Raw genomic sequence first — 24968 nt, 5'->3', positions numbered from 1 at the left:
AATGTGATGAGTACCCGAAGCTGATGGTTGTAAAAATTAAAAGTTTCTAGTAATTCTATAGAATGAAACTAATCTAGGTTTCCGAATATATTATAAGACTTGATCATTTAACCAGTATCTACAAATTTATGTAGTTTAATAATATTGTTGCTTCTAGTTTCGGATGATGTGAAAATTGGGACCTCATTGAACACTTTCATAAGAGACAATGCCAGACTGAAAGCGACCAAGTTCATGTGCACCGAAGGAGGGTGTGGTTGCTGTATAGTTTCTGTCAAAATTGTTAATCAGTCCACCAGAAAAGTTGAAATATTTGCTGTCAATTCAGTAAGATTTCATTAGAGATATTAATATTTATTAAGTAGTAAACAGTAATATTTGATAGTAATATTTCATTCAAGGAGTAAGCTACAGATGAACAAATAATTGGAAATGCTATTGATTATTTCATAAATATTATTTATTAAATAGTAAATAATAATATCCCATTCAAGGAGTAAGTTACAAATGAACAAATAATTGGAAATGCTATCTATTGATTATTTTATAAATATTATTTATTAAGTAGTAAATAATAATATTTCATTCAAGGAGTAAGTTACAGATGAACAAATAATTGGAACTGCTATTGATTATTTTATAAATATTATTTATTAAGTAGTAAATAGTAATATTCCATTCAAGGAGTAAGTTACAGATGAACAAATAATTGGAAATGCTATTGATTATTTTATAAATATTATTCCTTAAAGCAATAAATAATATAATTTAGAAGCTTCGATATTTATTTGAATAAATCTCTCGTTGCCAGATCTAATGAGATCTATAGCAAACACTGAAACGAGATGAGCAAGAAAATATGAAAAAACAATACTAAAATTAACTTGAATGCAATAATAATTATCAATGAACCAAGTTATTATGAATTAGGAGTGAGGTTCCAATATGAATATACCGTAATAGAGTACATCGTATAAATTGAAGGGAGATGAGAAAAGATTGAAGTGTAAAAGATGAAAGAAAATGGAAAATGAAAATGGTCATTTCATGAGGTATAAAATAAAATTGGTATACTTTTTGTGTACCATATTCATATCAAATAAAAATATTACAATATATAAAATATGACAATTTCTTAGTATTTTTATTTAAAATTGGTTTAGGGAATGGTCATGGTCCAAGAGGTTTAATAACATTAGATAGATACCGTACTTATAGTGATAAATAACTTCAATAATATTGTATCATTGGAGTTGGGCTTGTATTGTAAGTGTTTCTCTTGAATTTGTTGAACAGTGCTTGGTGATGGTCCATGCTTGCAATGGCTGGGCCATCATAACTAATGAAGGAATTGGTAGTAAGAAAGCCGGATATAACAAGATCCAAACCACACTAGCCAGCTTCAATGGCTCACAATGTGGATATTGTTCACCTGGAATGGTCATGAACATGTATAGGTATTTATATGCTTTTTTTATTCATAATTCGTTTTCTAAAGTGCACAGAATAAAAGCAAATTAAAAAAAAACACCAAAGTGTGGAGGAAAATCAATGGTCATGAACATGTACAGGTATTTAAATTATTTTTATTCATAGTTCGTTTTCTAGAGTGCACAGATTAAAAGCAAATTAAAAAAAAACACCAAAGTGTGGAGGAAAATCAATTTTAATTTATAACATAAAAACTTGTCACACAAGAAAGATGTAATTTTTGAGAATTACTTCCTTTAGATAACTTCCTCCTGCATGCACACTTTCTTTAAATAATATGTTTTGGAGATTCCTCATCGCTGCAACATCTCAACTGGAATGTGCTATTGTGGATTTATTCTAAATTATATTTTATTTCATTCACACAGTTGTTGGACTAGTTGTGGACACTTTTGATCTAGGATAAAACATAATAATATGGAGTGACCTGGCTGGCTCAGGTCTGGTGTCAGAGTTTTCAGGTCGCAACTGATCTAAGATGAACAAACTCATAGAAGAAAATGTCAGGCGGTCAAATGTATGACGACCTAGAGGGCCAGGAAACATTACCGAGATGACATAAATGTAATAGGAAAGATTTCATGTTCTACCATATTATTGAAATAGATTTTTTCCTTTTCACACTTTTTTAATTCCATCATTTTGTGTCGCCTTGTATTTATTTATTTAATTGAACACACATAAGCATCACTAGCACACTTAGGCTTAACTCACACTTACGTGACTCAGGTCGAGAAGAGACTCGACTCTAGTCGAGAGCATGTGTTTTCAAATGGTGACACTCAGACCAGTCGATTCTAGTCTCCGCGACGTTACCGTTTGAAAACACATGCTCTCGACTAGAGTCGAGTCTCTTCTCTCGACCTGAGTCGCGTAAGTGTGAGCTGAGCTGAGCCGAGTCACTAGCATCATTAGAGATTAAAATTCACTCGTATCATCAGTTTTTAATTAATGTAAGAATATGGATATGGATATGAATATGGTTTATGGCAATTCTATAGTTCTTCTAAAATTTACTATGGAATTGCCGTGAACGGATCCAATTTTTGTACTTGAATTTCAATAAGGATATACAAGGTGATACAGGTGATACATGCATACCTAGGCCCATGTAGTATATACAACAGTCTACACGCATTACTAGAGAGATCAAGTTAAAAGATTTAACCAACTGTAACTCAAATGTAATATTTGAAGGAAATTGAAATGTTCTTACTCTGTTATACTTAATTTTTATTATCAGAATTGTGAATAAGAAACTGCAATAATTGATTGTCTGAAACTTTAGATAGATTTGCTAAAATGGGCTCCGCGAAGTTTACGCATGTAATTTCTTTATTTACATCATTGTAGTTAATTCATTTACTCGTTGAATCTAATATTGTTGATTGGAAAAGCCATACACATACTATACACACTTGAATGATGAGGATGATGATAATATAAATATATTATCTTTTTTATTTGTAGTCTACTCCAAGCAAACCCAAAAGTCAAGATGGAAGAAGTTGAGAACGCATTTGGCGGAAATATTTGTCGCTGCACTGGCTACAGAAACATACTGGATGCGTTCAAATCTCTCGCAGTTGATGCCCCAAAGGAATTGAAATTGAAGTTCATCAGTGATATGGAAGTGAGTGTCCATATTTACATAGACTGCAAATGGGGGATAGTAGTTCATCTCTCCAATATTCAGCCCTAAACCATGGCTATTTTCACTTTCAGCTTGTGGAAATCATTAAAATAATATTTAATACCGTAATACAGTATTAAATATTAGAGTACAGCAGTTTAGTATAATAGCTATTTTCAGATATATAGTACCCCGTCAGCATGAAAGAATTGAATCTATTAGAAATTTAGAATTGTTTTGATACAGCTGGGTAATTTATTAGGTTTTTCTGATATCAGTTTGTAAAAGTTTCAAAACTGTCTCAACAATTTCAAACAAAAATTCAATTCAAGATGGCAGAAAAAATGGCGGATAATTACTAAAAAACCATGTTTTTCACGTTTTTCTCGAAAATGGCTCTAACGATTTTCTTCAAATTTATAAGCTATTCATAAGCCCTATCAACTGACATGAATCTCATTTCTGGGAAAATTTCAGGAGCTCCGTAATATTATTGTGAAAAATGATGGATAATCACTAAAAAAAACCATGTTTTTCACGGTTTTCTCGAAAACGGCTCCAACGATTTTCTTCAAATTTATACCATGGATAGCTATTTATAAGCCCTATCAACTGGCATAAGTCTCATTACAGGGAAAATTTCAGGAGCTCCGTAATATTCTTGAGAAAAATGGCGGATAATGACTAAAAAGCCATGTTTTTCACGTTTTTCTCGAAAACGGCTCCAACGATTTTCTTCAAATTTATACCATGGATAGCTATTTATAAGCCCTATCAACTGACATGAGTCTCATTTATGAGAAAATTGCAGGAGCTCCGTAATATTCTTGAGAAAAATGACAGTTACTAAAGAACCATTTTTTTCACGATTTTCTCAAAAACGGCTCTAACGAATTTTTTGAAATCCATACCCTGTATAGTTATTTATTAGCTCTATCAACTGACATGAGTCTTTTTCCTGGGGTACTAATGAGGGGTCCACCCAAGTAACTTACTTGAATTTTATTAATTCTATTATGCTTTAAAATAATTATTACATTTATAAAAATTTATCCACTACTTTAATCTTTATGCCTTATTACGTATTAAGAACTCGTAATTTTTTATTGTGAAAAATGATGGATAATCACTAAAAAAACCATGTTTTTCACGTTTTTCTCGAAAATGGCTCTAACGATTTTCTTCAAATTTATAAGCTATTCATAAGCCCTATCAACTGACATGAGTCTTATTTCTGGGAAAATTCCAGGAGCTCCGTAATATTATTGAGAAAAATGGCGGATAATCACTAAAAAAACATGTGTTTCACGATTTTCTCAAAAACGGCTCTAACGATTTTCTTCAAATTTATAAGCTATTCATAAGCCCTATCAACTGGCATAAGTCTCATTACAGGGAAAATTTCAGGAGCTCCGTAATATTCTTGAGAAAAATGGCGGATAATCACTAAAAAAACCATATTTTTCACGGTTTTCTCGGAAACGGCTCTAACGATTTTCTTCAAATTATACCATGGATAGCTATTTATTAGCCCTATCAACTGACATGAGTCTCATTTATGAGAAAATTGCAGGAGCTCCGTAATATTATTGTGAAAAATGGCGGATAATTACTAAAAAACCATGTTTTTCACGGTTTTCTCGGAAACGGCTCTAACGATTTTCTTCAAATTTATAGATTTTTCAAATTTTATTTAATGGATAGCTATTCATAAGCCCTATCAACTGACATGAGTCTCATTTCTGGGAAAATTTCAGGAGCTCCGTAATATTATTGTGAAAAATGGCGGATAATCACTAAAAAAACCATATTTTTCACGGTTTTCTCGGAAACGGCTCTAACGATTTTCTTCAAATTTATAGATTTTTCAAATTTTATTTAATGGATAGCTATTTATTAGCCCTATCAACTGACATGAGTCTCATTTCTGGGAAAATTTCAGGAGCTCCGTAATATTATTGAGAAAAATGGCGGATAATCACTAAAAAAACATGTGTTTCACGATTTTCTCAAAAATGACTTGACCGATTTTTTTCAAATTCATACCCTGTATAGTTATTTATCGGCTTTATTAACTGGAATGAGTCTCCTTTCTGAGAAACTAAAGAGGAGTCCACCCCATCCTTGAGAAATGGACTTTGTAGCCTCTTTCTCGTGCATGAGGTAGGTAGGTAGAGCAGTTCATAAAAAGAACACATCGAGATATTTCATCTGTAGAACAGCTGTTTTGACGACTTTTAAAAAATATCGAATTTCACAATTTACACAAAGGAAAAAGTACTCTGAAAACAACTATACACATATACAGAAGTCTGATCGTAGTTTCAAATATGTTGCCGCCAATCGTCATTATGTTATTCCCCTAAATCATTCTCGTTTAAAAATGAGGCTTATAGTTAGTTTAATGAGCAAGGAAAGTTTTGTGAGTGTACCACACCAGATTTTTCATGTTGTAATTAGACAATAAAGCAGATAGCTCTATCATTTTCACCTCCACACTGTTGCCAATTTTTTTTCTGATATAAAGAAATAAATTTAATAAAGTAAAAACTATTTTATCTCAATTTTAATGAAAATTCAACATTGGGCTCAAATCATAGGAAAATATGTTTTCTTGACAAATACTTCAATGGTATAGTAGAGCCTCCAATATACAACAGGAAGTCCTGGCTATATAGTAAGGTCCATGTTATACCTAATGGTAGCATCTGATTAATATTGGTGTTGCTATACTTATCTATAATTCAACAAAGCAAGTGGATCAATTATTTTATAGCTCTGCAACAACGCCAGGTCATTTTTCAACAATATTGGAATATAATTGATTAACAAGATATTTGATCTCAATAAATATTATAAAAATTTATTGTTAAATCATGGAAAATATTTTTTTTTAATAAAATATGATTGATTATTTTCAAAAAGAATGAATAGTTTACATCATGTTGTATATTATTACATATACCGGTATCAGCTAGAAAGCAGTGGCAATGCAGAGAATCAGCAACACTGTTTTCCTATTTTTTTTTCATTATGAAATGAGGAAAGCTCTGCAAATCTTCACGCCTTCATGAACATTCAACAACGTTTGAACATCACAATGTAGAATCGATCAATTACGGTCAAATTACTGTGAGAAAAGCACCATATTCATAAAAATTTTGTTTCCAATATGCATTTTTAAAATTGTAATTCGATTGAATTAGAGTTAAATTTATTTCCAGTCAATTCCAGATTAACATTTTAAAAAACTTTTATTTTATTCAATTTATTTTGAGCTTCCTTCTTTGACCACTGAGCTGCGGTAGCATATCATCAGCTGATTTTTGTTTTGAACAGTAACGGGGACCGTCGTCTGCAGTTTTGACCGTTTTTTTTTTTGGTATTGTCTGATCGTCTCAATTTTTATTGTTTTTTATTTGGATTTTAGTGGTTTATTAGCAAATATTACTTTTCATAAAAATTACAATAGGTTTACAGCGGTATTGAGAACATTGTGTGGAAGTTTCATCAAATTATTTTCAGTGATAACTTGTAAAATGTTGTGTTTTGTAAATGGCGTTGGGTAAAATATAGTAACTTACTTGAATTTTATTAATTCTATTATGCTTTAAAATAATTATTACATTTATAAAAATTTATCCACTACTTTAATCTTTATGCCTTATTACGTATTAAGAACTCGTAATTTTTTATTGTGAAAAATGATGGATAATCACAAAAAAACCATTTTTTCACGGTTTTCTCGAAAACGGCTCCAACGATTTTCTTCAAATTTATACCATGGATAGCTATTTATAAGCCCTATCAACTGACATGAGTCTTATTTTTGGGAAAATTCCAGGAGCTCCGTAATATTATTGAGAAAAATGGCGGATAATCACTAAAAAAACCATGTTTTTCACAGTTTTCTCGAAAACGGCTCGAACGATTTTCTTAAAATTCATACTATGGATAGCTATTCATAAGCCCTATCAACTGACATGAGTCTCATTTCTGGGAAAATTTCAGGAGCTCCGTAATATTATTGTGAAAAATGGCGGATAATCACTAAAAAACCATATTTTTCACGGTTTTCTCGGAAACGGCTCTAACGATTTTCTTCAAATTTATAGATTTTTCAAATTTTATTTAATGGATAGCTATTTATTAGCCCTATCAACTGACATGAGTCTCATTTCTGGGAAAATTTCAGGAGCTCCGTAATATTATTGAGAAAAATGGCGGATAATCACTAAAAAAACATGTGTTTCACGATTTTCTCAAAAATGACTTGACCGATTTTTTTCAAATTCATACCCTGTATAGTTATTTATCGGCTTTATTAACTGGAATGAGTCTCCTTTCTGAGAAACTAATGAGGAGTCCACCCCATCCTTGAGAAATGGACTTTGTAGCCTCTTTCTCGTGCATGAGGTAGGTAGGTAGAGCAGTTCATAAAAAGAACACATCGAGATATTTCATCTGTAGAACAGCTGTTTTGACGACTTTTAAAAAATATCGAATTTCACAATTTACACAAAGGAAAAAGTACTCTGAAAACAACTATACACATATACAGAAGTCTGATCGTAGTTTCAAATATGTTGCCGCCAATCGTCATTATGTTATTCCCCTAAATCATTCTCGTTTAAGAATGAGGCTTATAGTTAGTTTAATGAGCAAGGAAAGTTTTGTGAGTGTACCACACCAGATTTTTCATGTTGTAATTAGACAATAAAGCAGATAGCTCTATCATTTTCACCTCCACACTATTGCCAATTTTTTTTTGATAATGAAAATTCAACATTGGGCTCAAATCATAGGAAAATATGTTTTCTTGACAAATACTTCAATGGTATAGTAGAGCCTCCAATATACAACAGGAAGTCCTGGCTATATAGTAAGGTCCATGTTATACCTAATGGTAGCATCTGATTAATATTGGTGTTGCTATACTTATCTATAATTCAACAAAGCAAGTGGATCAATTATTTTATAGCTCTGCAACAACGCCAGGTCATTTTTCAACAATATTGGAATATAATTGATTAACAAGATATTTGATCTCAATAAATATTATAAAAATTTATTGTTAAATCATGGAAAATATTTTTTTTAATAAAATATGATTGATTATTTTCAAAAAGAATGAATAGTTTACATCATGTTGTATATTATTACATATACCGGTATCAGCTAGAAAGCAGTGGCAATGCAGAGAATCAGCAACACTGTTTTCCTATTTTTTTTCATTATGAAATGAGCAAAGCTCTGCAAATCTTCACGCCTTCATGAACATTCAACAACGTTTGAACATCACAATGTAGAATCGATCAATTACGGTCAAATTACTGTGAGAAAAGCACCATATTCATAAAAATTTTGTTTCCAATATGCATTTTTAAAACTGTAATTCGATTGAATTAAGTTAAATTTATTTCCAGTCGATTCCAGATTAACATTTTAAAAAAACTTTTATTTTATTCAATTTATTTTGAGCTTCCTTCTTTGACCACTGAGCTGCGGTAGCATATCATCAGCTGATTTTTGTTTTGAACAGTAACGGGGACCGTCGTCTGCAGTTTTGACCGTTTTTTTTTTTTGGTATTGTCTGATCGTCTCAATTTTTATTGTTTTTTATTTGGATTTTAGTGGTTTATAAGCAAATATTACTTTTCATAAAAATTACAATAGGTTTACAGCGGTATTGAGAACATTGTGTGGAAGTTTCATCAAATTATTTTCAGTGATAACTTGTAAAATGTTGTGTTTTGTAAATGGCGTTGGGTAAAATATAGTAACTTACTTGAATTTTATTAATTCTATTATGCTTTAAAATAATTATTACATTTATAAAAATTTATCCACTACTTTAATCTTTATGCCTTATTACGTATTAAGAACTCGTAATTTTTTATTTAAATTGTTTTGTAATAATACTTTAACAGTCTTTGAAGGCTACCAAAGCCTACTTTACTGATGTCAAGTAAACTTTTACAATATTATTGTTATATCTTATCATTATAATGTTATATCATTTTATTATTAATTTATTATATCATTATATTAATCTTTTATTTTTGTTTATAATGATCAATTATATTTCAAATACATAATATTCACCATAAAATATAACTTTTCATGATTTGATAATAAATCTTCATCATTGTGATTATATTTTTTCAAATGAATAAATAAAAGACAAGTGCGTCCAATGTATGCTCTGACGGTTGTTTGAGCTCTGTAACCTGTCTATGCAGCGGCATGAAACTTTACAATAACTGATTAATAATTATAATAATTATTGGTCTTAGATATTTCTGACAGTAAAAGCGGATTCCCATGCATCAGTACCGAGACAGTAGCAGTGTGTCCTTACTATCACTGGAACTTGCTCTACTGTTATTGCCTGACAGTGACTTCATAACACACTGAATACTGCTTCCAGCTTACACTATTTTCTCGAGCTGAAGCATTATTTAGAATAAGTATTTTTTTATTAGTTTGTTGATAGAAAGTTAGTAAGTTATTGAGAGTTTTTCAAAATGAATGTCCTAAACAATTACATTTATTTTAAAAAACTATGCGCATCAACCAATTTTACAAAAATTAGGCATAGAAGCATCAAGTTTATGATGATGTATTTTAAGTGCCCACCTTTTAAGGCTCAGATGACACCTACAAAAAAGTTGGGTTACAAAAAATGTTCACTTTAGACCTTGGGCGAATCTCGTTTATTGATATGTGGCAACGTTCCTTATAAGCATTTTAATAAATCAATCGACATATTGTCCGTATATGATGAACAGCTGATAACCCTCATTAAACTGTCGAGTATGTCCGAGATTCGCCCAAGTGAACGGTGGAATTTTACAAACCATGGTGTGGGACTTTCTTTCTTTTTGGGAGGGCAAATAGGACATCGATAGTACTCCATTATAAACGTGATGCTTGAGTAACTTAATATATGTGAAATTGATTTGTGTGTGTCGATTTTTGAAATAATTTTAATTGTTTGCAATCGGGACATTTGAATCACTCTGTATAATAATGAAATTCCAATTATTTTCTAAATATCACTCCATTTTCGTTGAAGATACGCTTAATATCACTGTCAAGAATAATTTAAATTATAATTTGCGTAATTCAAATTGATTAATGGAAGGTCCACGTTATAATGGCAGTGAGAAACAGCGTTGACGACTCTGTACCTTGCCACTGCCTTCTATACAAGAAATAGAAACGCGTATTATGTTGAATTCTCTCATCACAGGCTACAGGCCTAATGACGTCCACGTTACACTGGCAGTAGAGGAAGATGGGAGATCAGCTTTGCCGATTCTCTGATTAGCCACTGCCTTATATAATAGTACTGCTGATTCTGTTATATCTGTTGTAATATTTACTGTTCGTTCTTGTTGAAAATGATAAATTATATTTTGTTCATCAAGTAAAGATATTTTTAATGATTTAATAATATATTTTTATAATTGAGATTGTTAATTATATTTCTACATTGTTGAAAAGCAATTCTGTAACGTTGAGAAGCTAGAAAAGGAATTGTGCTATCTGCTTTGTCGAATGATAGACATACATGGATAGCAACAACAACATCAAATACTGCCATTATAACGTGGACTTCACTATAATAGTCCTGACAATATTAGTGTAGTTTCAACAACAGTGTCATATCCAAAATTCCCATTTGTTAACCAAAAAAATATTTCAAAATTATTGATATTTTTGTTCATTGAAACATAAGAATTATCTAAAATTTATAATCAGGATTTTTATCATGGTAGTTAACAAAAATGCCCTTCTGAGCTCTAGAGATGACATGCAGGTGTGGAGGATAAATTGAGATTTTCTGAAGAATTGAGAAGAAGAGTGCTTGTTGATTGAAAAAAATAGCATCTTTGTAGGTCCATCAACATAAGTATTTATAATAAAACATAAAAACTAATAGTAATAATCAGAACAGAAAAAAATCACACAAAATAAAACATAAAAACAATATTAATAAAAGTTGCTGTATCGGGAGAAATTTTTCAATAGGTTTCTTTTGTTATTCATGTTTAGTAATATGTTAATTATAAGTAATTTTTAGTAATATTGTATTTTTTTGTTTTTGTTCTTAGAATAGAATTATAATTATATTTCTTTTTAGTTTTATGAAATAGCACAACTCGCATCCGCGCTCAGATTCTTTCTTTGCGGATGCTAATCTTTCCATAAAATGTCATTTATATTTATGTTTGTTAACTGTTTTTGAATGGAAATAAATTTGATTTGATTTATAAGTTTCAAATGTTTTATTTGTTTTCAGGACGTACAAACATGCTGCAAGAGTGATAAGGTGGGCTGCTGCAACAAGATCTGTAGTAAAACCAGGCAGAAGAATGAAGATGAATTGGAAAATACGGCGGATGATTGTGAACATGATTTCGTTGAATTGGCTCTGGCTCCACTCTCGGTTAGAATCAATGATTATTATAAAAGCTGGTATACTGCCAACTCCAAGGCGGAGATTTTTCAAATTCTAGAGATGGCTGGTGGCCGATCCTTCATGCTCCTGTGTGGTGGAACAAGCAAGGGTAATAATATTGAATTCATTCATTTTAGATGCATCACATCATATTAATTTGTTGTAGTATAGACACTTTGTATCTTCGTAAATACAGTATTTTAAAAACATTTACTCTATGTGATGAGATGAGGTATGCATTTCACTCCTGAGGAGAAGCTTCATCAGCCTGACACCAGAGGCGCTTGCTTTCTAAGGGTTGGAGTGTGTGTCCAAAATGTGTGAAAAGATTGAATTTGAATTTTTTCACACATTTTGGCCACACAGTCCAACCCTTAGAAAGCAAGCGCCCCTGGTGTCAAGCTGATGAAGCTCCTCCTCAGGAGTGAAATGCATACCTCATCTCATCACATAAAGTAAGTGTTTTTTGAATATTTACAAAGATATACAGTGTCTATACTACAACAAAGTGTATTATAGTGTTTCGTCATGGAAAACAACATCAATTTCATAATAATTGTTAAACGAAGATCCAAATTAAATGCTGTCAAAAATTAATATCTAGTCTCAGCTGGGCTCTAATATAAATTAACTTCAACTCATCAAAGAAACTCAAGAAATATAAATTACTGTACCACTTATAAAATAAAATAAAAATACCATATATATGAAGCAAGATAAGATGAAAATATTTGTAATTCGATATTATTTCAATCATAGAGAAAATGTAGTATGAGAAGATATCTCATGGTATAGTGCGTTCATGTTCCAAATTTCAATTTTACATCAAATTGATAGTCCAAGTTTATTACCCACGCACAAGCTTTAAGCTCATGTGGGCATCACCCTCAGCAAAAAGTAGTTCTTTCTCGTGAAGCTATGTGACGCTGGTAAGTCTCTCATACTGTGCCGTTCTCACACCTTCATCCGGCAAAACAGTAGTAATCGACAGTAGTCGGCTTTAAATTTGGAACATAAACGACCTATACTATGGGATATCATTGCATGCTATATTTTCTATATGTTTCAATCTTCTTCAAGTTTGGTCAGTGAGGTATGGATGATTTGAAATAACAATTACACACTTATTTTTAAACGAAACTCAACATTTATTTTTTAGTGTGTACCTTGGATGTTGCCATTATAAAAAACTAAGAGGAACAAATTAAAACATTGATTATGTACGAAAAATAAAATCTGTTGAATGCTGTTCATTTTTGTCCATACACTCATATAGACGTTGTGAGAAGTTATCCACACTCCTCTGAAGCATTGCACGTGGTATCGCTCGAATTTATAGTGTTATTGTTTCACTCAGGGCTTCAAGGGTTTGTGATTTGTTTATGTATATAGGTTACGTGCTTTTAGGTAGCCCCATAAAACTAATTATTGGCCTTTATTTTTTTCGAGAAAACAGTCGAACCGTTACTGTCAATACGGATCGTTACCTAACGATGATGAGTGACTTTTTCTACCACAATTGAGAAGACGACGTTTCAATGTCAATACTGTATGGTTTCAACAAGATTGGGCGACATGCCATACATAGAGTGCAGCTATGGAATTTCTAAGGCAGACCTTCCCTGGACGCCTCATTTCGTTGCGTGGAGATGTGGAGTGGCCTCCTCGGTCACCAGACCTATCACCTTATGACTATTTTTTATGGGGCTACCTAAAAGCACTTGTATACATAAACAAATCACGAACCCTTGAAGCCCTGAGTGAAACAATAACACAAGAAATTCGATTGGTACCACGCGCAACGCTTCAGAGGAGTACGGACAACTTCTCACAACGTATACAGGAGTGAGAAGGACAAAAATGAACAGCATTTAACAGATTTTATTTTTCGTATATAATCAATGTTTTAATTTTTCCTCGTAAATTTTTATAATGGCAACACCCAACATACACACTAAAGAAATAAATGTTGAGTTTCGTTTGAAAATAAGTGTGTAACTGTTATTTCAAATCATCCATACCTCCCTGCCCAACCCTGTATTTCCTTGATGACGATGATGAAGGGGATGATGTGTAGATATTAACATAGAAATATATACATTATTTTAATTTGATTGTTCGGGAATGATTTCTCTAGTATTTCTCCATAATGAAAAGAATAAGACACTGATGTTGTTAATGACACAAGGAGTCATTTATCAAGTCTGGTATATATCAATACCACAGTGGTATTGGCAACATCAAAGTTTTATTCTTTCTATTTTACTATTTTAATTAAATATAATTTTGCTATCTGAAACGTTTCTGTTGCAGGGCTGTACAAAAGTGACCCTCAACCAAATTGGTACATTGACATTTCAAGAGTGAGATCATTGAAGCAATTTGTTCTAACCAATGATTACATAAAACTGGGAGCCAGCACCACTTTGGCTGAAGCTATCAAACACTTTCGCCATGCTGCGAATCGCAATCCACTCAAGTTTTCCTATGGAAACATAATAGCAGATCACATCGATCATGTGGCAACTGTTCCTGTTAGAAATGTGAGATTCATACCATTCAACTTGATACATTTGCTATTTTGATGAAGCCATGTTCATATAAGAACGAAATACATTGATCACTAATTAGAATAGATTTGAAATGAACTATGAGGTGAATTGAGGATAGGCTATAGCAAACCATCTCAAAATTTACAGATAAATTTCCAATACTAGTGGCTATTTTAGTAGTATCTCATTAAATAATATCATGGAGTAATCATATTTATGTATGTTTTTATGATAATAATATACTCAACTGCAATAATTTATCCAGGAAGTCTGGAGTATCTACCCATATAACGTATTTAAATTGCAGATTGGAACTTTAGCTGGAAATGTGAGCATCAAACAAAAGCATCGTGATTTTCCGTCTGACATATTTTTACTCCTGGAAACTGTTGGTGCAGTCATTACTCTGGGTAAATTATAATTAATAAATTTTTTTAATCCATTCATCAACCTTTTGAATTAAATTTGTCTTATGTCATAATGAATTTAGAATGAACAATTCAGAGATAGAAATTAATTTCAATTTCAGGAGATGTGATTCATCGATACCGTAAATAATTAAAGTGAATTGGAGTGGGGTAAGGGTAACCTATTGAGAAAATTATTTTGTTAGTTATTTGTTGTTGGAGATTCTAATGGTTTATTAAAAGGTTAAAAACAAAGTTACTGATAATTAAGATTTTCGAAAACACTCATTGTTCTCAAATAATGATGATTCCAATCTTGATCTAGGTAGACCTATTCCATACATACTACCTCTGATTCATGTCATCAGATATCATGTGGTAATCCCGTCCTGTCCCCAAACCTATGGATTGGGGTACAGTTAAGATTTAATTCACGAAAACGTCGACAGCCCCAAAAGTAAGTCTATTAATCTGCACTAACCTTGAAACTGGCGTGGAAATGGACTGTATCTCGTGTGTAGAAGTTACTGCTGACGATATCCTGTCTTCATGCGTAGGCCTATATGATATTGTACATATATCACGAAACGAAACGAGGTAATTGCGTTCAGCTCGAACGCCACGGAACAGGAGAAACGGAACGAAACGTTGTTGACTTCTCGAGCACGCTTCTCGAAGTGCTGGGTTGAAAGATAAACGGGGAGGATGAAGGAGGGGTGAGGGAGAGAGGTTATCTTGCCTCTTTCGGAGAGGGGGAAGGGGAGGAAAGCACAAACCAATCAACCTGCAATCAAGGCTGCCGATCCTCCGTGAATCTACCATCATGCCTACATAATATATCCCATCTATTCCACATTAATCTCTCTTTGATAACAGATCTTCAGTTTGCTCTTTGCAGAACAAAAAATTGAAATTTATTTGACAGTGGAGGTTCTCTAAAAATACATTCTAGTTGAACGTTCTCTTGAATAATATGCTTTAACTTATTTTATGATTTCAGAGGAAAGTGATGGGGTGACTGAGACAGTTGGCATGATGGAATATCTACAAATGAATGCTGATAGGAAATTGATTACGAAGTTCAGCTTTCCTGCTTTGGAAACGTCTAAATACTACATTAAAACGTATAAGGTGGGTACTATTATTTATTTTCTACTAGATTGTCTATTTCAATTTAACATTTTTAAATTGCAGATTGGAACTTTAGCTGGAAATGTGAGCATTAAACACAAGCATCGTGATTTTCCGTCTGACATATTTTTACTCCTGGAAACTGTTGGTGCAGTCATTACTCTGGGTAAATTATAATTAATACATTTTTTTAATCCATTTATCAAACTTTTCTCAAATCAAAATCAAATTTTATTTCGCCACAACAAAAATAATAATCCTCAATACAAAGTTGAAAAAACATATTGATCAATATTTAAATATACACGAAAAAAATTTGTCAAAACAAAATAACATGTTTGGCGCTGCCTGCAAAACCGAAGTTTGAGTGCTGGCAGCGAGTATCGATATTAATTTTCAATATAAAAAAATTCTCTGTGATTTTTAATTAATTTTTCTTACTACAAATATAGTAATATTGTAATATTTATCTTCTAAGCCACATAATGGAATTCATCATTCAGTAGAGGCTACTTATATATTTTAGTGCTTCAAATTACACTTTGAAGATATTAATAGATTAAACAAGAATGAATATACATATGAAAGGAAATATAAATAAACATAGTATAAATAAAAAGGAAAAGTAAATTCAAATGTGTAATTTGAAGCACTAAAATATATAAGTAGCCTCTACTGAATGATGAATTCCATTATGTGGCTTAGAAGATAAATATTACAATATTACTATATTTGTAGTAAGAAAAATTAATTAAAAATCACAGAGAATGAATCTGAGAAAATATATTTGAGGTCTGGAAGAAAGATAAAAAGGTAACTGCAATAAAAGAAATATAGGATAATTAAGCGAAGGTGGCATTTACTAGTGCATTATGTGTGAATAAATTGCGAGATATTCACTGACTTTATCCATTCTGCTATCTTTTTAATACTAGTTTTTGCTATTAAGTTATGAGGTTGATCAGTCTGTTACTTATGTAAGGAAATTGTCTCCGGTATACAGTCATGTCTGTTCTATTGATTTGGAAATTACCCTGCATACGGAAATCGTAAATTCTAATTTGTGATGTAAATTGATTTATATTTTTAATTATATATAGTATTATATTCTTAACAAATAACTGTCTAACTGTTAATACTGGAAATTCAATGAAAAGGAGATGTGTAGGGTATCGTCTAGGTCGGCCAATTGCTGCTTTTATTATGTGCTTTTGAATAAGATAGATTTTATTGAAATGTGTGTCTAATGCTACCCTGATACCATATTGCAAAACCAACTTGGCATAAGCGTAGTATATTAACAACAGGATATCTAGATCACCCAGCCCGTTTAATCTATGAAATTTATGGATCACATGTCTCATTTTTTTGCAAGTATTATTTATGTGAGCATTCCATTTGAGTTGTGAATCCAACTCAATGGAATTATCCGCACTAAAATTATAATTAATACATTTTTTTAATCCATTCATCAACATTTTGAATCAAATTTGTCGAATACATAATAAATTTATAATGAACAATTCAGAGAGAGAAATTATAACATCAATTTCAGGAAATTGTCATTCATCGTTACCGAAAATAATTTAAAGTGAATAGGAATGAGGTGACCAATTGAAAAAATTGTTTTACCCATAGAAACACAATAATTAAGGCCTTTACACATATAACCGCACCGAGCCCGCGCCGACGTACGACCGAGCTAAGCCCGTGACACGGTGAAGGTGGTAGGAGAACACACATATCCGTGCGACAGCCGAGCGGCAGCAGTGTCTCAGTTCTCTAGTGCTACTGTCGTCTGATTTCTGAATGTGTTTAACTATTGTTAATAATATAAAACTATTAAAAGCTTGTTATATCCTATTTAATTTTATATTTTTCAATTATAAACTAATTACCTGTAGACACAGAAGATGAGAATCATAGTGCTGGTATATATTTCAGTGCATAACAATACCACAATCAGTCATGTATCGGAAATATATATCAGCAATAAAATTGTTATCTTATGCCTTCTGCATCTACACGTAATTAGTTTTAAATTTAAAATTTAAGACACAGTCACGGGTTCCTTCTTTCATACTTTTTGTTGTTTATTTTATTATTTATTATATTATGTCTATTATACCTATGGCTTAACTTATTTGGTTCTAATTTTACTCTTGGTTTAACTTATTTTTCCGTTCAACTATATTTCTCATCACTTCTATTGTACAAAACTGGAAAATTCCGTATCTCTTCAATGAGTTTTTCACTCTCTATGTTGCACTGTAACCGTCAAAAAGTAAACTGAACTAGTCGATGACGGCTCGGGCAACAAACACACGGTGACGGTGCTGACGCGGTGCGGTAGTATGTGTCCCTACACGTTTGAAAGCCTTTGTTTTCTCACTCGCCGTAGTATGTACCGCGGCGCGGGCTCGGTGCGGTTATTTGTGTTCCGGCCATTATTCGTTTCGAGATTCTTTTGTTTTATTAATAGGTTAAAATAAATTGACTGATAATTACGATTTTCGAAAACACTCATTGTTCTCAAATAATGATGATTCCAATCTTGATCTAGGTAGACCTATTCCATACATACTACCTCTGATTCATGTCATCAGATATCATGCCTACATATATCCCATCTATTCCACATTAATCTCTCTTTGATAACAGATCTTCAATTTGCTCTTTACAGAACAAAAAAATTGAAATTTATTTGACAACGGAGGTTCTCTAAAAATACATTATAGTTGAACGTTCTCTTGAATCATCGTCAAATATGCTTTAACTTATTTTATGATTTCAGAGGAAAGTGATGGGGTGACTGAGACAGTTGGCATGATGGAATATCTACAAATGAATGCTGATAGGAAATTGATTACGAAGTTCAGCTTTCCTGCTTTGGAAACGTCTAAATACTACATTAAAACGTATAAGGTGGGTACGAGTATATATTGTCACCTGGTCATATGGGACATATATATGAATCATATATTTGTCTCATATTGAACATGATTTTAGAGTTTTAAATTGTAAAAGTTTAATGAACAGTGTTTTTGTCTTTGAACAATTTTTGTCATCGACAGAAAGATTGTTTATTTCATTTGTTGTCAAAATTAATGTAGCTTCTCTTTTGTTTTTAATAACAAACGTGCCGCTTGTGCGACAGATAAAAATATGTACTTGAAATGGCTTTCATGATTGGCATTGACTGAGTTTGTATTTATATACCCAAAATTTAACTTTTGGTCAGAAGTGTGTGAGCTCGTTCGATAGGACTGAAAGTTAAGTCCGGCTGATCCAGTGAAAAAGGCTAGATCTCGGTTCGTTTAATAGTACAATTATTCTGTCACAGATCGGGCAGTATAAAAATAATTGTAATGTTAAGGGAGACGGGTTCTGAGCCTATTCATTGGTTCAGTTAATATTTGTTCTTTTAAAATACTAAAGTCGCGAAATACCAGTGGATGCCAAAGTGGGAAGCTATTTCAAAAAGGTAGGTGACTACTGAATCATTTGTTCTTAATTTTTCATAGCCACAAACATTGAATCATCATTAGCAGCAAGCGAGTGTTTTTCCCCATTAATTCATATCAAATATTGTTTTATAATCAAATTAATCTTGTTTTGTTCAAATGTATATATGTTAAAGATTCATTAATTAAAGTTCTAGTTATTCTGTTCTTTTCTTGTTATCATAGTTTTTTACCCTTACATATTTGGTGTAGGCCAACTTGCTTACAATATCTTTTTTCAAAACAAAAAAGTGAATCCTAATTAGCATCTGTAAGAAAAAATTTCAGCTTTGATGAGTTCTTTATAATTAATTCATGAATCAACATAAATACCTGTTGTCACGTTATTTTTTATAGTTTAAATAACGATTAGCCTCCTGCTTGGTATCAATCTGTAGAGCATAAGAATATTTTAGTAATTATAAAAATCTGGTCGTGGTTTTTACTAGGATATAGTCTCATAAAAATCTTTATAGGCCCAGATATGAGCTTCCACAATAATACTGATAATTTATAAAATATATATATATATATAACTTATCCTATAGTATTGAGGAGTAAAAATAAATCGTACACCATAAACAATTTGATACATATATTAACAAATATCTCAAAAAATAAATCAGAGCAAAAAATATATAGAGCGACAGAAATAAATAATATAAGACAAAACAATAATCGAAATCAATAAAATATCACAGGCTAATACTATTCTTTAAGTTCTATAGCACGAAAAGCTACCATGTGCTTTCATTTTATGATCATATGCATTTATTTGCATGTAGCTTCGATATCAGCTTGCTGATACTTGTCGACTTGGACAATTCTATTTCGAATAAATTTCTTAAATCAGCATGATAAATTGATAAACTAATAATCCAAATATATATATTAAATTCTATGGTTTCCAATAGATTTCTTTATAATAAATATATTTTATCTCAGGGTGCGAGATTCGGCACCTGACGGAATAGATAGATCAATTCATCTAGTGAATCAGAGCTACATTAAATTATCGCAAATTATATTATAGAAATTAATGATCATATAAATAATGTATTAACAGCCTAGATCTTAGTCTTCTTTGATTGATGGATCATTTGATATATGGATTGATTCGTTACTATCTAATAAAATACCTTTTATACTATATTTACTTGCGCAAGTATTTTTACCAAATTCTTAATTTATAAAAAACCCTTTTGACAAGCTAGCTTTGATTCTTATTTTATTTCGAAGCACTGAGGGCGCCCTATCACTATTTCAATATTTTTCACTCACGTGCTGGAATTTTTCTATAAGCTGCTGATGTTGATCCAAACTCCTGGTGGTCCTGGATTATTTGTAGCCGGAGTCGTCTCTTCCAAGGGGTTAAAAAATTATTTAAAAATGACTTTTGCTTTACATTAGCATCACAAAGTCTTATGAGAAAATTTAGTAATTCAATTTAACTTTAAGTTATTAAAAGGTACAGTAAGATATTGCGCTCTATAATTTTTGGTGACCTCTCATGGTGGTGGTTGGCAGGCAAGTGTCGAAGTTCTCTTTTCTCAGTTACAATTTTCACTTCCGATTTCCAAATTTACATGAAATTTAAATATTCCGTTCCTCCAGCATTCATGGCTCAAATAGACCGTACCAAACTATTAAACTATTACTTATGTTACATCTTTAATATTTTATCTGCCTTTGGGCCATATCCAAAACATAAACTGCACAATAATAATTTATAAATTCTTATCATTTGTAGAAATATATACAAATATATTTGAATCGGCTCACTATTGCCGCCTATCAATTGCCACTATTTGATTGGTGCATGCAAATTATTACAGTATTCATGCGCTTAGTAACCTCCTACTTCCTTAATACATTTAATTATTTTTGTTGGGGTTTTTTAATATGCTTTTTACATGCAAAGTAATTTTTTACAGATTATAAGGTGTTTCGTATATTACAATAATTAGCCACGTGGGACGTTTAGTTCCTCAGGTTGAATACTGTTTCGCCACAATAAGTTTCTGCCAAGGTGTTTGGTCAGATTCTACGTTGTGCGACTCGGTCGATCATTAGGTCGCCGATCAGTAGATGTTTTATGCCTAACCTCAAATTTTCAATATTTTATATAATATTATACAGGTAGCAAAAATTATTTCCATTTCTATTCGGCTGTTGTACAATTTGGCCATGATGCCTGATATTATCTAATCTTTAACGTTATCATCTTTGGCGATATTAGCCTATTATTTCACTTAGACCTATAAATTTTTCAAATAGGAATTTTATTTATCCATCCAAATTTAAATACGTTACACTGTGTACAGCTATACTCTGTCCAGCCTGCTATGAGCGCTGAAAGATTAAGCCGACCCTCGCTCCCTCACGCTCAGTCACACACGCCCGGCCTACCTACGCCATTGATATACTATGTATACTATGTAGTATACAGGTAGACAGACCGTCCCTTTACTCACACACACAAAAGGAGACTGCGCTTGTTTGTGTGAGTAGTGGGAGGGCCGGCCTGACCCTTCAGAGCTCATGTTTATTCGGACAGAGTATAAATACGCATGCACAGCTACCAGTTGATAAATTAAAACTTGAAAAATTAATATTCATCTTGATGGAATTCCAAAACGGTAGGGAGTGCCTATTATCTTTGAAAGTTATAAAAAAGCTACCTACATACTAAGATTAATCAACTTTTGATTTTCAATTAAATTTATGTTGTAGGTGATGAAGCGAGCCCAGAATGCTGTTGCTTATGTTAACGCAGGATTCAGGTTCCAACTGGATAAATTCAATAATTACAAGGTTATTGATTTACCAAGAATCGTTTTTGGAGGGATCAGCCCAGGCTTTGTAAGTTTTTTCTAGTTTGCTCTCATGATCACATACAAACCTATTTATTCTGCTGAAATGTATTCATTTTTCATCCAGTAATGCAATAAAATCTGTTCACAAAAATAAAAAATGTCTTCGTCATAATCTAAAATAGGCCTATGGAGTTTTTCAAATTCACTGTCGTCACATCAGTTATTAGCTACTGCATTAAGATATCGATTGGTCTGAAGATTTTTTTGATGACAAGATTGTATCAACAGCATAATCGAATAACTGCTAGCGAAATTTTATAAACGTAATTGTCAAAATGGTTATGCCACACCAAATGATAATAGAATCCCTCACATCAATAAATCTTTCCAGAGAGTTTGAAAATGACAGTTAACCTATTAATGAGTTGTGCTTGCTCTTTCTATGTTTATTTATAGCTGTATATTTTATCTTCTTGAATACTAAGTATTTTTAATATACTTAGTCTTAATATACTGTCTTAATTACTTACTCCTTGGCTCTAAACCCATCGAGGGTCTTGGCCTACCGTAATACGCCTCTCCATTCATATCGATCCTGTGCCTTCCTTCTCCATCCTCTGATGCCCGTCTGCCTCAGGTCAGCCTCTACGTCATCGATCCATCGCAGTCTTGTCCTTCCTCTCAATCTCCTTCCACCTGGATTTATCCTGCAGACTTTCTTTGCACTCGAGTCACTCATCCGCTCTACATGGCCTAACCAACTAAGACTAGAGAATGATAAATTTCTTGGTGCGGTTTCTTCATTCTCCATCATTGAAGATAGATCCGTAAATTTTACGGATTATCTTTCTTTCCCAATATCGGAGTATCTTCTTGAATACCGGTACTGAATTTACTTATCTGTTTCTAGGTACATGCAAAAGATACTGAAAAATTTCTTTTCGGTAAAAACTTATTGGATCAAGCTACTTTGCAGAGGGCTCTGGAGATACTTAAAAGGGAATTGCGACCTAATACGGATCTCACCAAAGGCTCTGTCGAATATAGAAAAAATGTGGCAATGTCATTATTCTATAAGGTGAGTCTTGTGAATTTAAAATACAGTAATTCAAAACAATACGGTCATTATCACAAAATAATACGAGAATAATACAAAATAATTGTGTTATTAACAATCAGTTTGTTATCGAATAAGTACGGTGATTGCCCTGAAACAATATTTCAAAGACACATTTTTTTTAAGTTGAAACTTGAGGTAGGCACGTAGGCAGCAAGTTTATATTTATTATCATCATTTTTATTGCTTAACTTATTCGCTCCGATTTTTTACAATTTTGGGTTTTATTCCTTAACGAGTCTGGGTTTTATGAGCAATAATTTGAATACAAGCACACTCTGTGACTTTGTAGAAGTTTCCTGCAATATATGTTATTTTCACTAAAAAGTATAAATACATACTACTCTATTTGGAGGACAATACAGTACAGTAGGCCAAAAGAAGAGTATATATCCAAATTAACACTTATAGCTTATTTTTGTTTTATCTATTCAAGAGTGCATCCAAAATAGTAGTTCTTTGTCATAATTTTTTTGCATGTATTATTTTCTTATTCAGTTTGTTTTGAGTATTTCGCCTGAGACGGTTGCTGCCATCTACAGGAGTGGTGGCGGTCAACTTATTCGAAACATTTCTGGTGGAGAGGACAAATTTGACACGAATGAAAGCATTTGGCCTGTCACAAAACCTATACCAAAACTTGATGCATTACTGCAATGTTCAGGTAGATAGAAAAAAAACGATATATATAAACCGTACAATTAAAATGAGAAAATTCCATAATTAGGCCTGAAATTGAATTTTCAAATGAATAAACTCGAATTTAATGACAGGTTCCATGAATTAATATTATGTACTATAGATTCAAAATGGTACCTGCATAATTATTATCGAGATAGGCTTCTAATTTAAATTTTTTAAATAAAGGAAATGAGCTATTTTCCAGATAGATAGTTTTTAATTATTATTATTATCAAACGAAAATTCAAATTAAATGCTGTAGGCCTAATTCACCCCGAAGACTTCTGTTTTTTCGAATAGTAGAATTTTTGAATAGTAGCGCTCATTGAATTTCCATCTAGCTGTTTACCCTGTTGTCAATATTTGCAGTAGCAGAAGTCTTCGGGGTGAATTACAGTATTTAATTTGGATTTTCGTTTAATAATAATTGATTCATTAGCATTTGAATAATTGCAATATCTCAGTAATTTCCATCTGTAGTTTTTAATTTGTTGTATATTGACACCATGTACGATACTCTGAGTTCATGCAGTTAAACCTTCAATGAATGTGTGAAATTTTAAATAGCATTGTTGTCTCTATTCTTCAATCTCATTTAATTGAAATACACTCGATATCCGATTCTAAAATCTTCATATTTATTGAATACCGTGTTAAATTCTCATTCGGACAAGATTGCTAGAGTTATATAGTACATTGAACAATATTCTACAGTATCAATATTAAATATCCTATATGAGGTATCTGAGGTAATGAAGTTATCTGATACTAATTTTTTTTAGAATCAATGAATGACAAAAGGAACAAAATGTTGAATATTTTTATTAACTGGTAATTTACAGTATTTCCTTGATTTTTTGAATAGGTGAGGCTGTATTCGTGAATGACATACAGGAAATCAGTGGACAACTTTTCTGTTCATTTGTTATTGCTACAGTTGGAAATGCCAAAATCAAATCCATAGATGCGGCTCAAGCTCTGGTGAGTGTTAGTGTTATTTTGACACACTTTGTAAAAAATCTATCAACAATTTTAAACTAAACCAAATTTTTGGGTAAATCAAGATTTTATATATTCTACTGAGAAAGGTTGATCGATGAACGTTTCAAAAAAGTTGAAATGTTTTCGCCACACTGCACAGAAAGCAGCTGTTTTCCAGTCCCTACGTAG

General features: G+C 32.0%; 1 protein-coding gene across 4 annotated transcripts in view; it reads left to right on the top strand.

The window, feature by feature from the left end:
• Positions 1 to 24968, top strand: part of LOC111055221 (xanthine dehydrogenase/oxidase) — a 49002-nt gene that overhangs the window by 1490 nt on the left and 22544 nt on the right. For 2 of the 4 annotated variants that reach the window (XM_039424934.1, XM_039424937.1), the window contains 11 exons: positions 158 to 327; positions 1297 to 1457; positions 2962 to 3124; positions 11433 to 11700; positions 13905 to 14134; positions 15745 to 15847; positions 18476 to 18606; positions 21918 to 22046; positions 22911 to 23078; positions 23616 to 23781; positions 24664 to 24779. In XM_039424934.1, the coding sequence (XP_039280868.1) occupies positions 158 to 327; positions 1297 to 1457; positions 2962 to 3124; positions 11433 to 11700; positions 13905 to 14134; positions 15745 to 15847; positions 18476 to 18606; positions 21918 to 22046; positions 22911 to 23078; positions 23616 to 23781; positions 24664 to 24779 (1805 nt within the window). Of the gene's footprint in view, positions 1 to 157; positions 328 to 1296; positions 1458 to 1556; positions 1572 to 2961; positions 3125 to 11432; positions 11701 to 13904; positions 14135 to 14450; positions 14554 to 15550; positions 15682 to 15744; positions 15848 to 18475; positions 18607 to 21917; positions 22047 to 22910; positions 23079 to 23615; positions 23782 to 24663; positions 24780 to 24968 lie in introns of those variants that run through there. The other 2 variants (XM_039424936.1, XM_039424938.1) reach the window with 2 other exon arrangements.

The sequence above is a fragment of the Nilaparvata lugens genome, chromosome 3 (genome assembly GCF_014356525.2).
Source record: "Nilaparvata lugens isolate BPH chromosome 3, ASM1435652v1, whole genome shotgun sequence".
Lineage (NCBI taxonomy): Eukaryota > Metazoa > Arthropoda > Insecta > Hemiptera > Delphacidae > Nilaparvata > Nilaparvata lugens.
The sequence above is the reverse complement of the archived record's forward strand: the minus strand, read 5'-3'. Positions and strand labels throughout refer to the sequence as shown.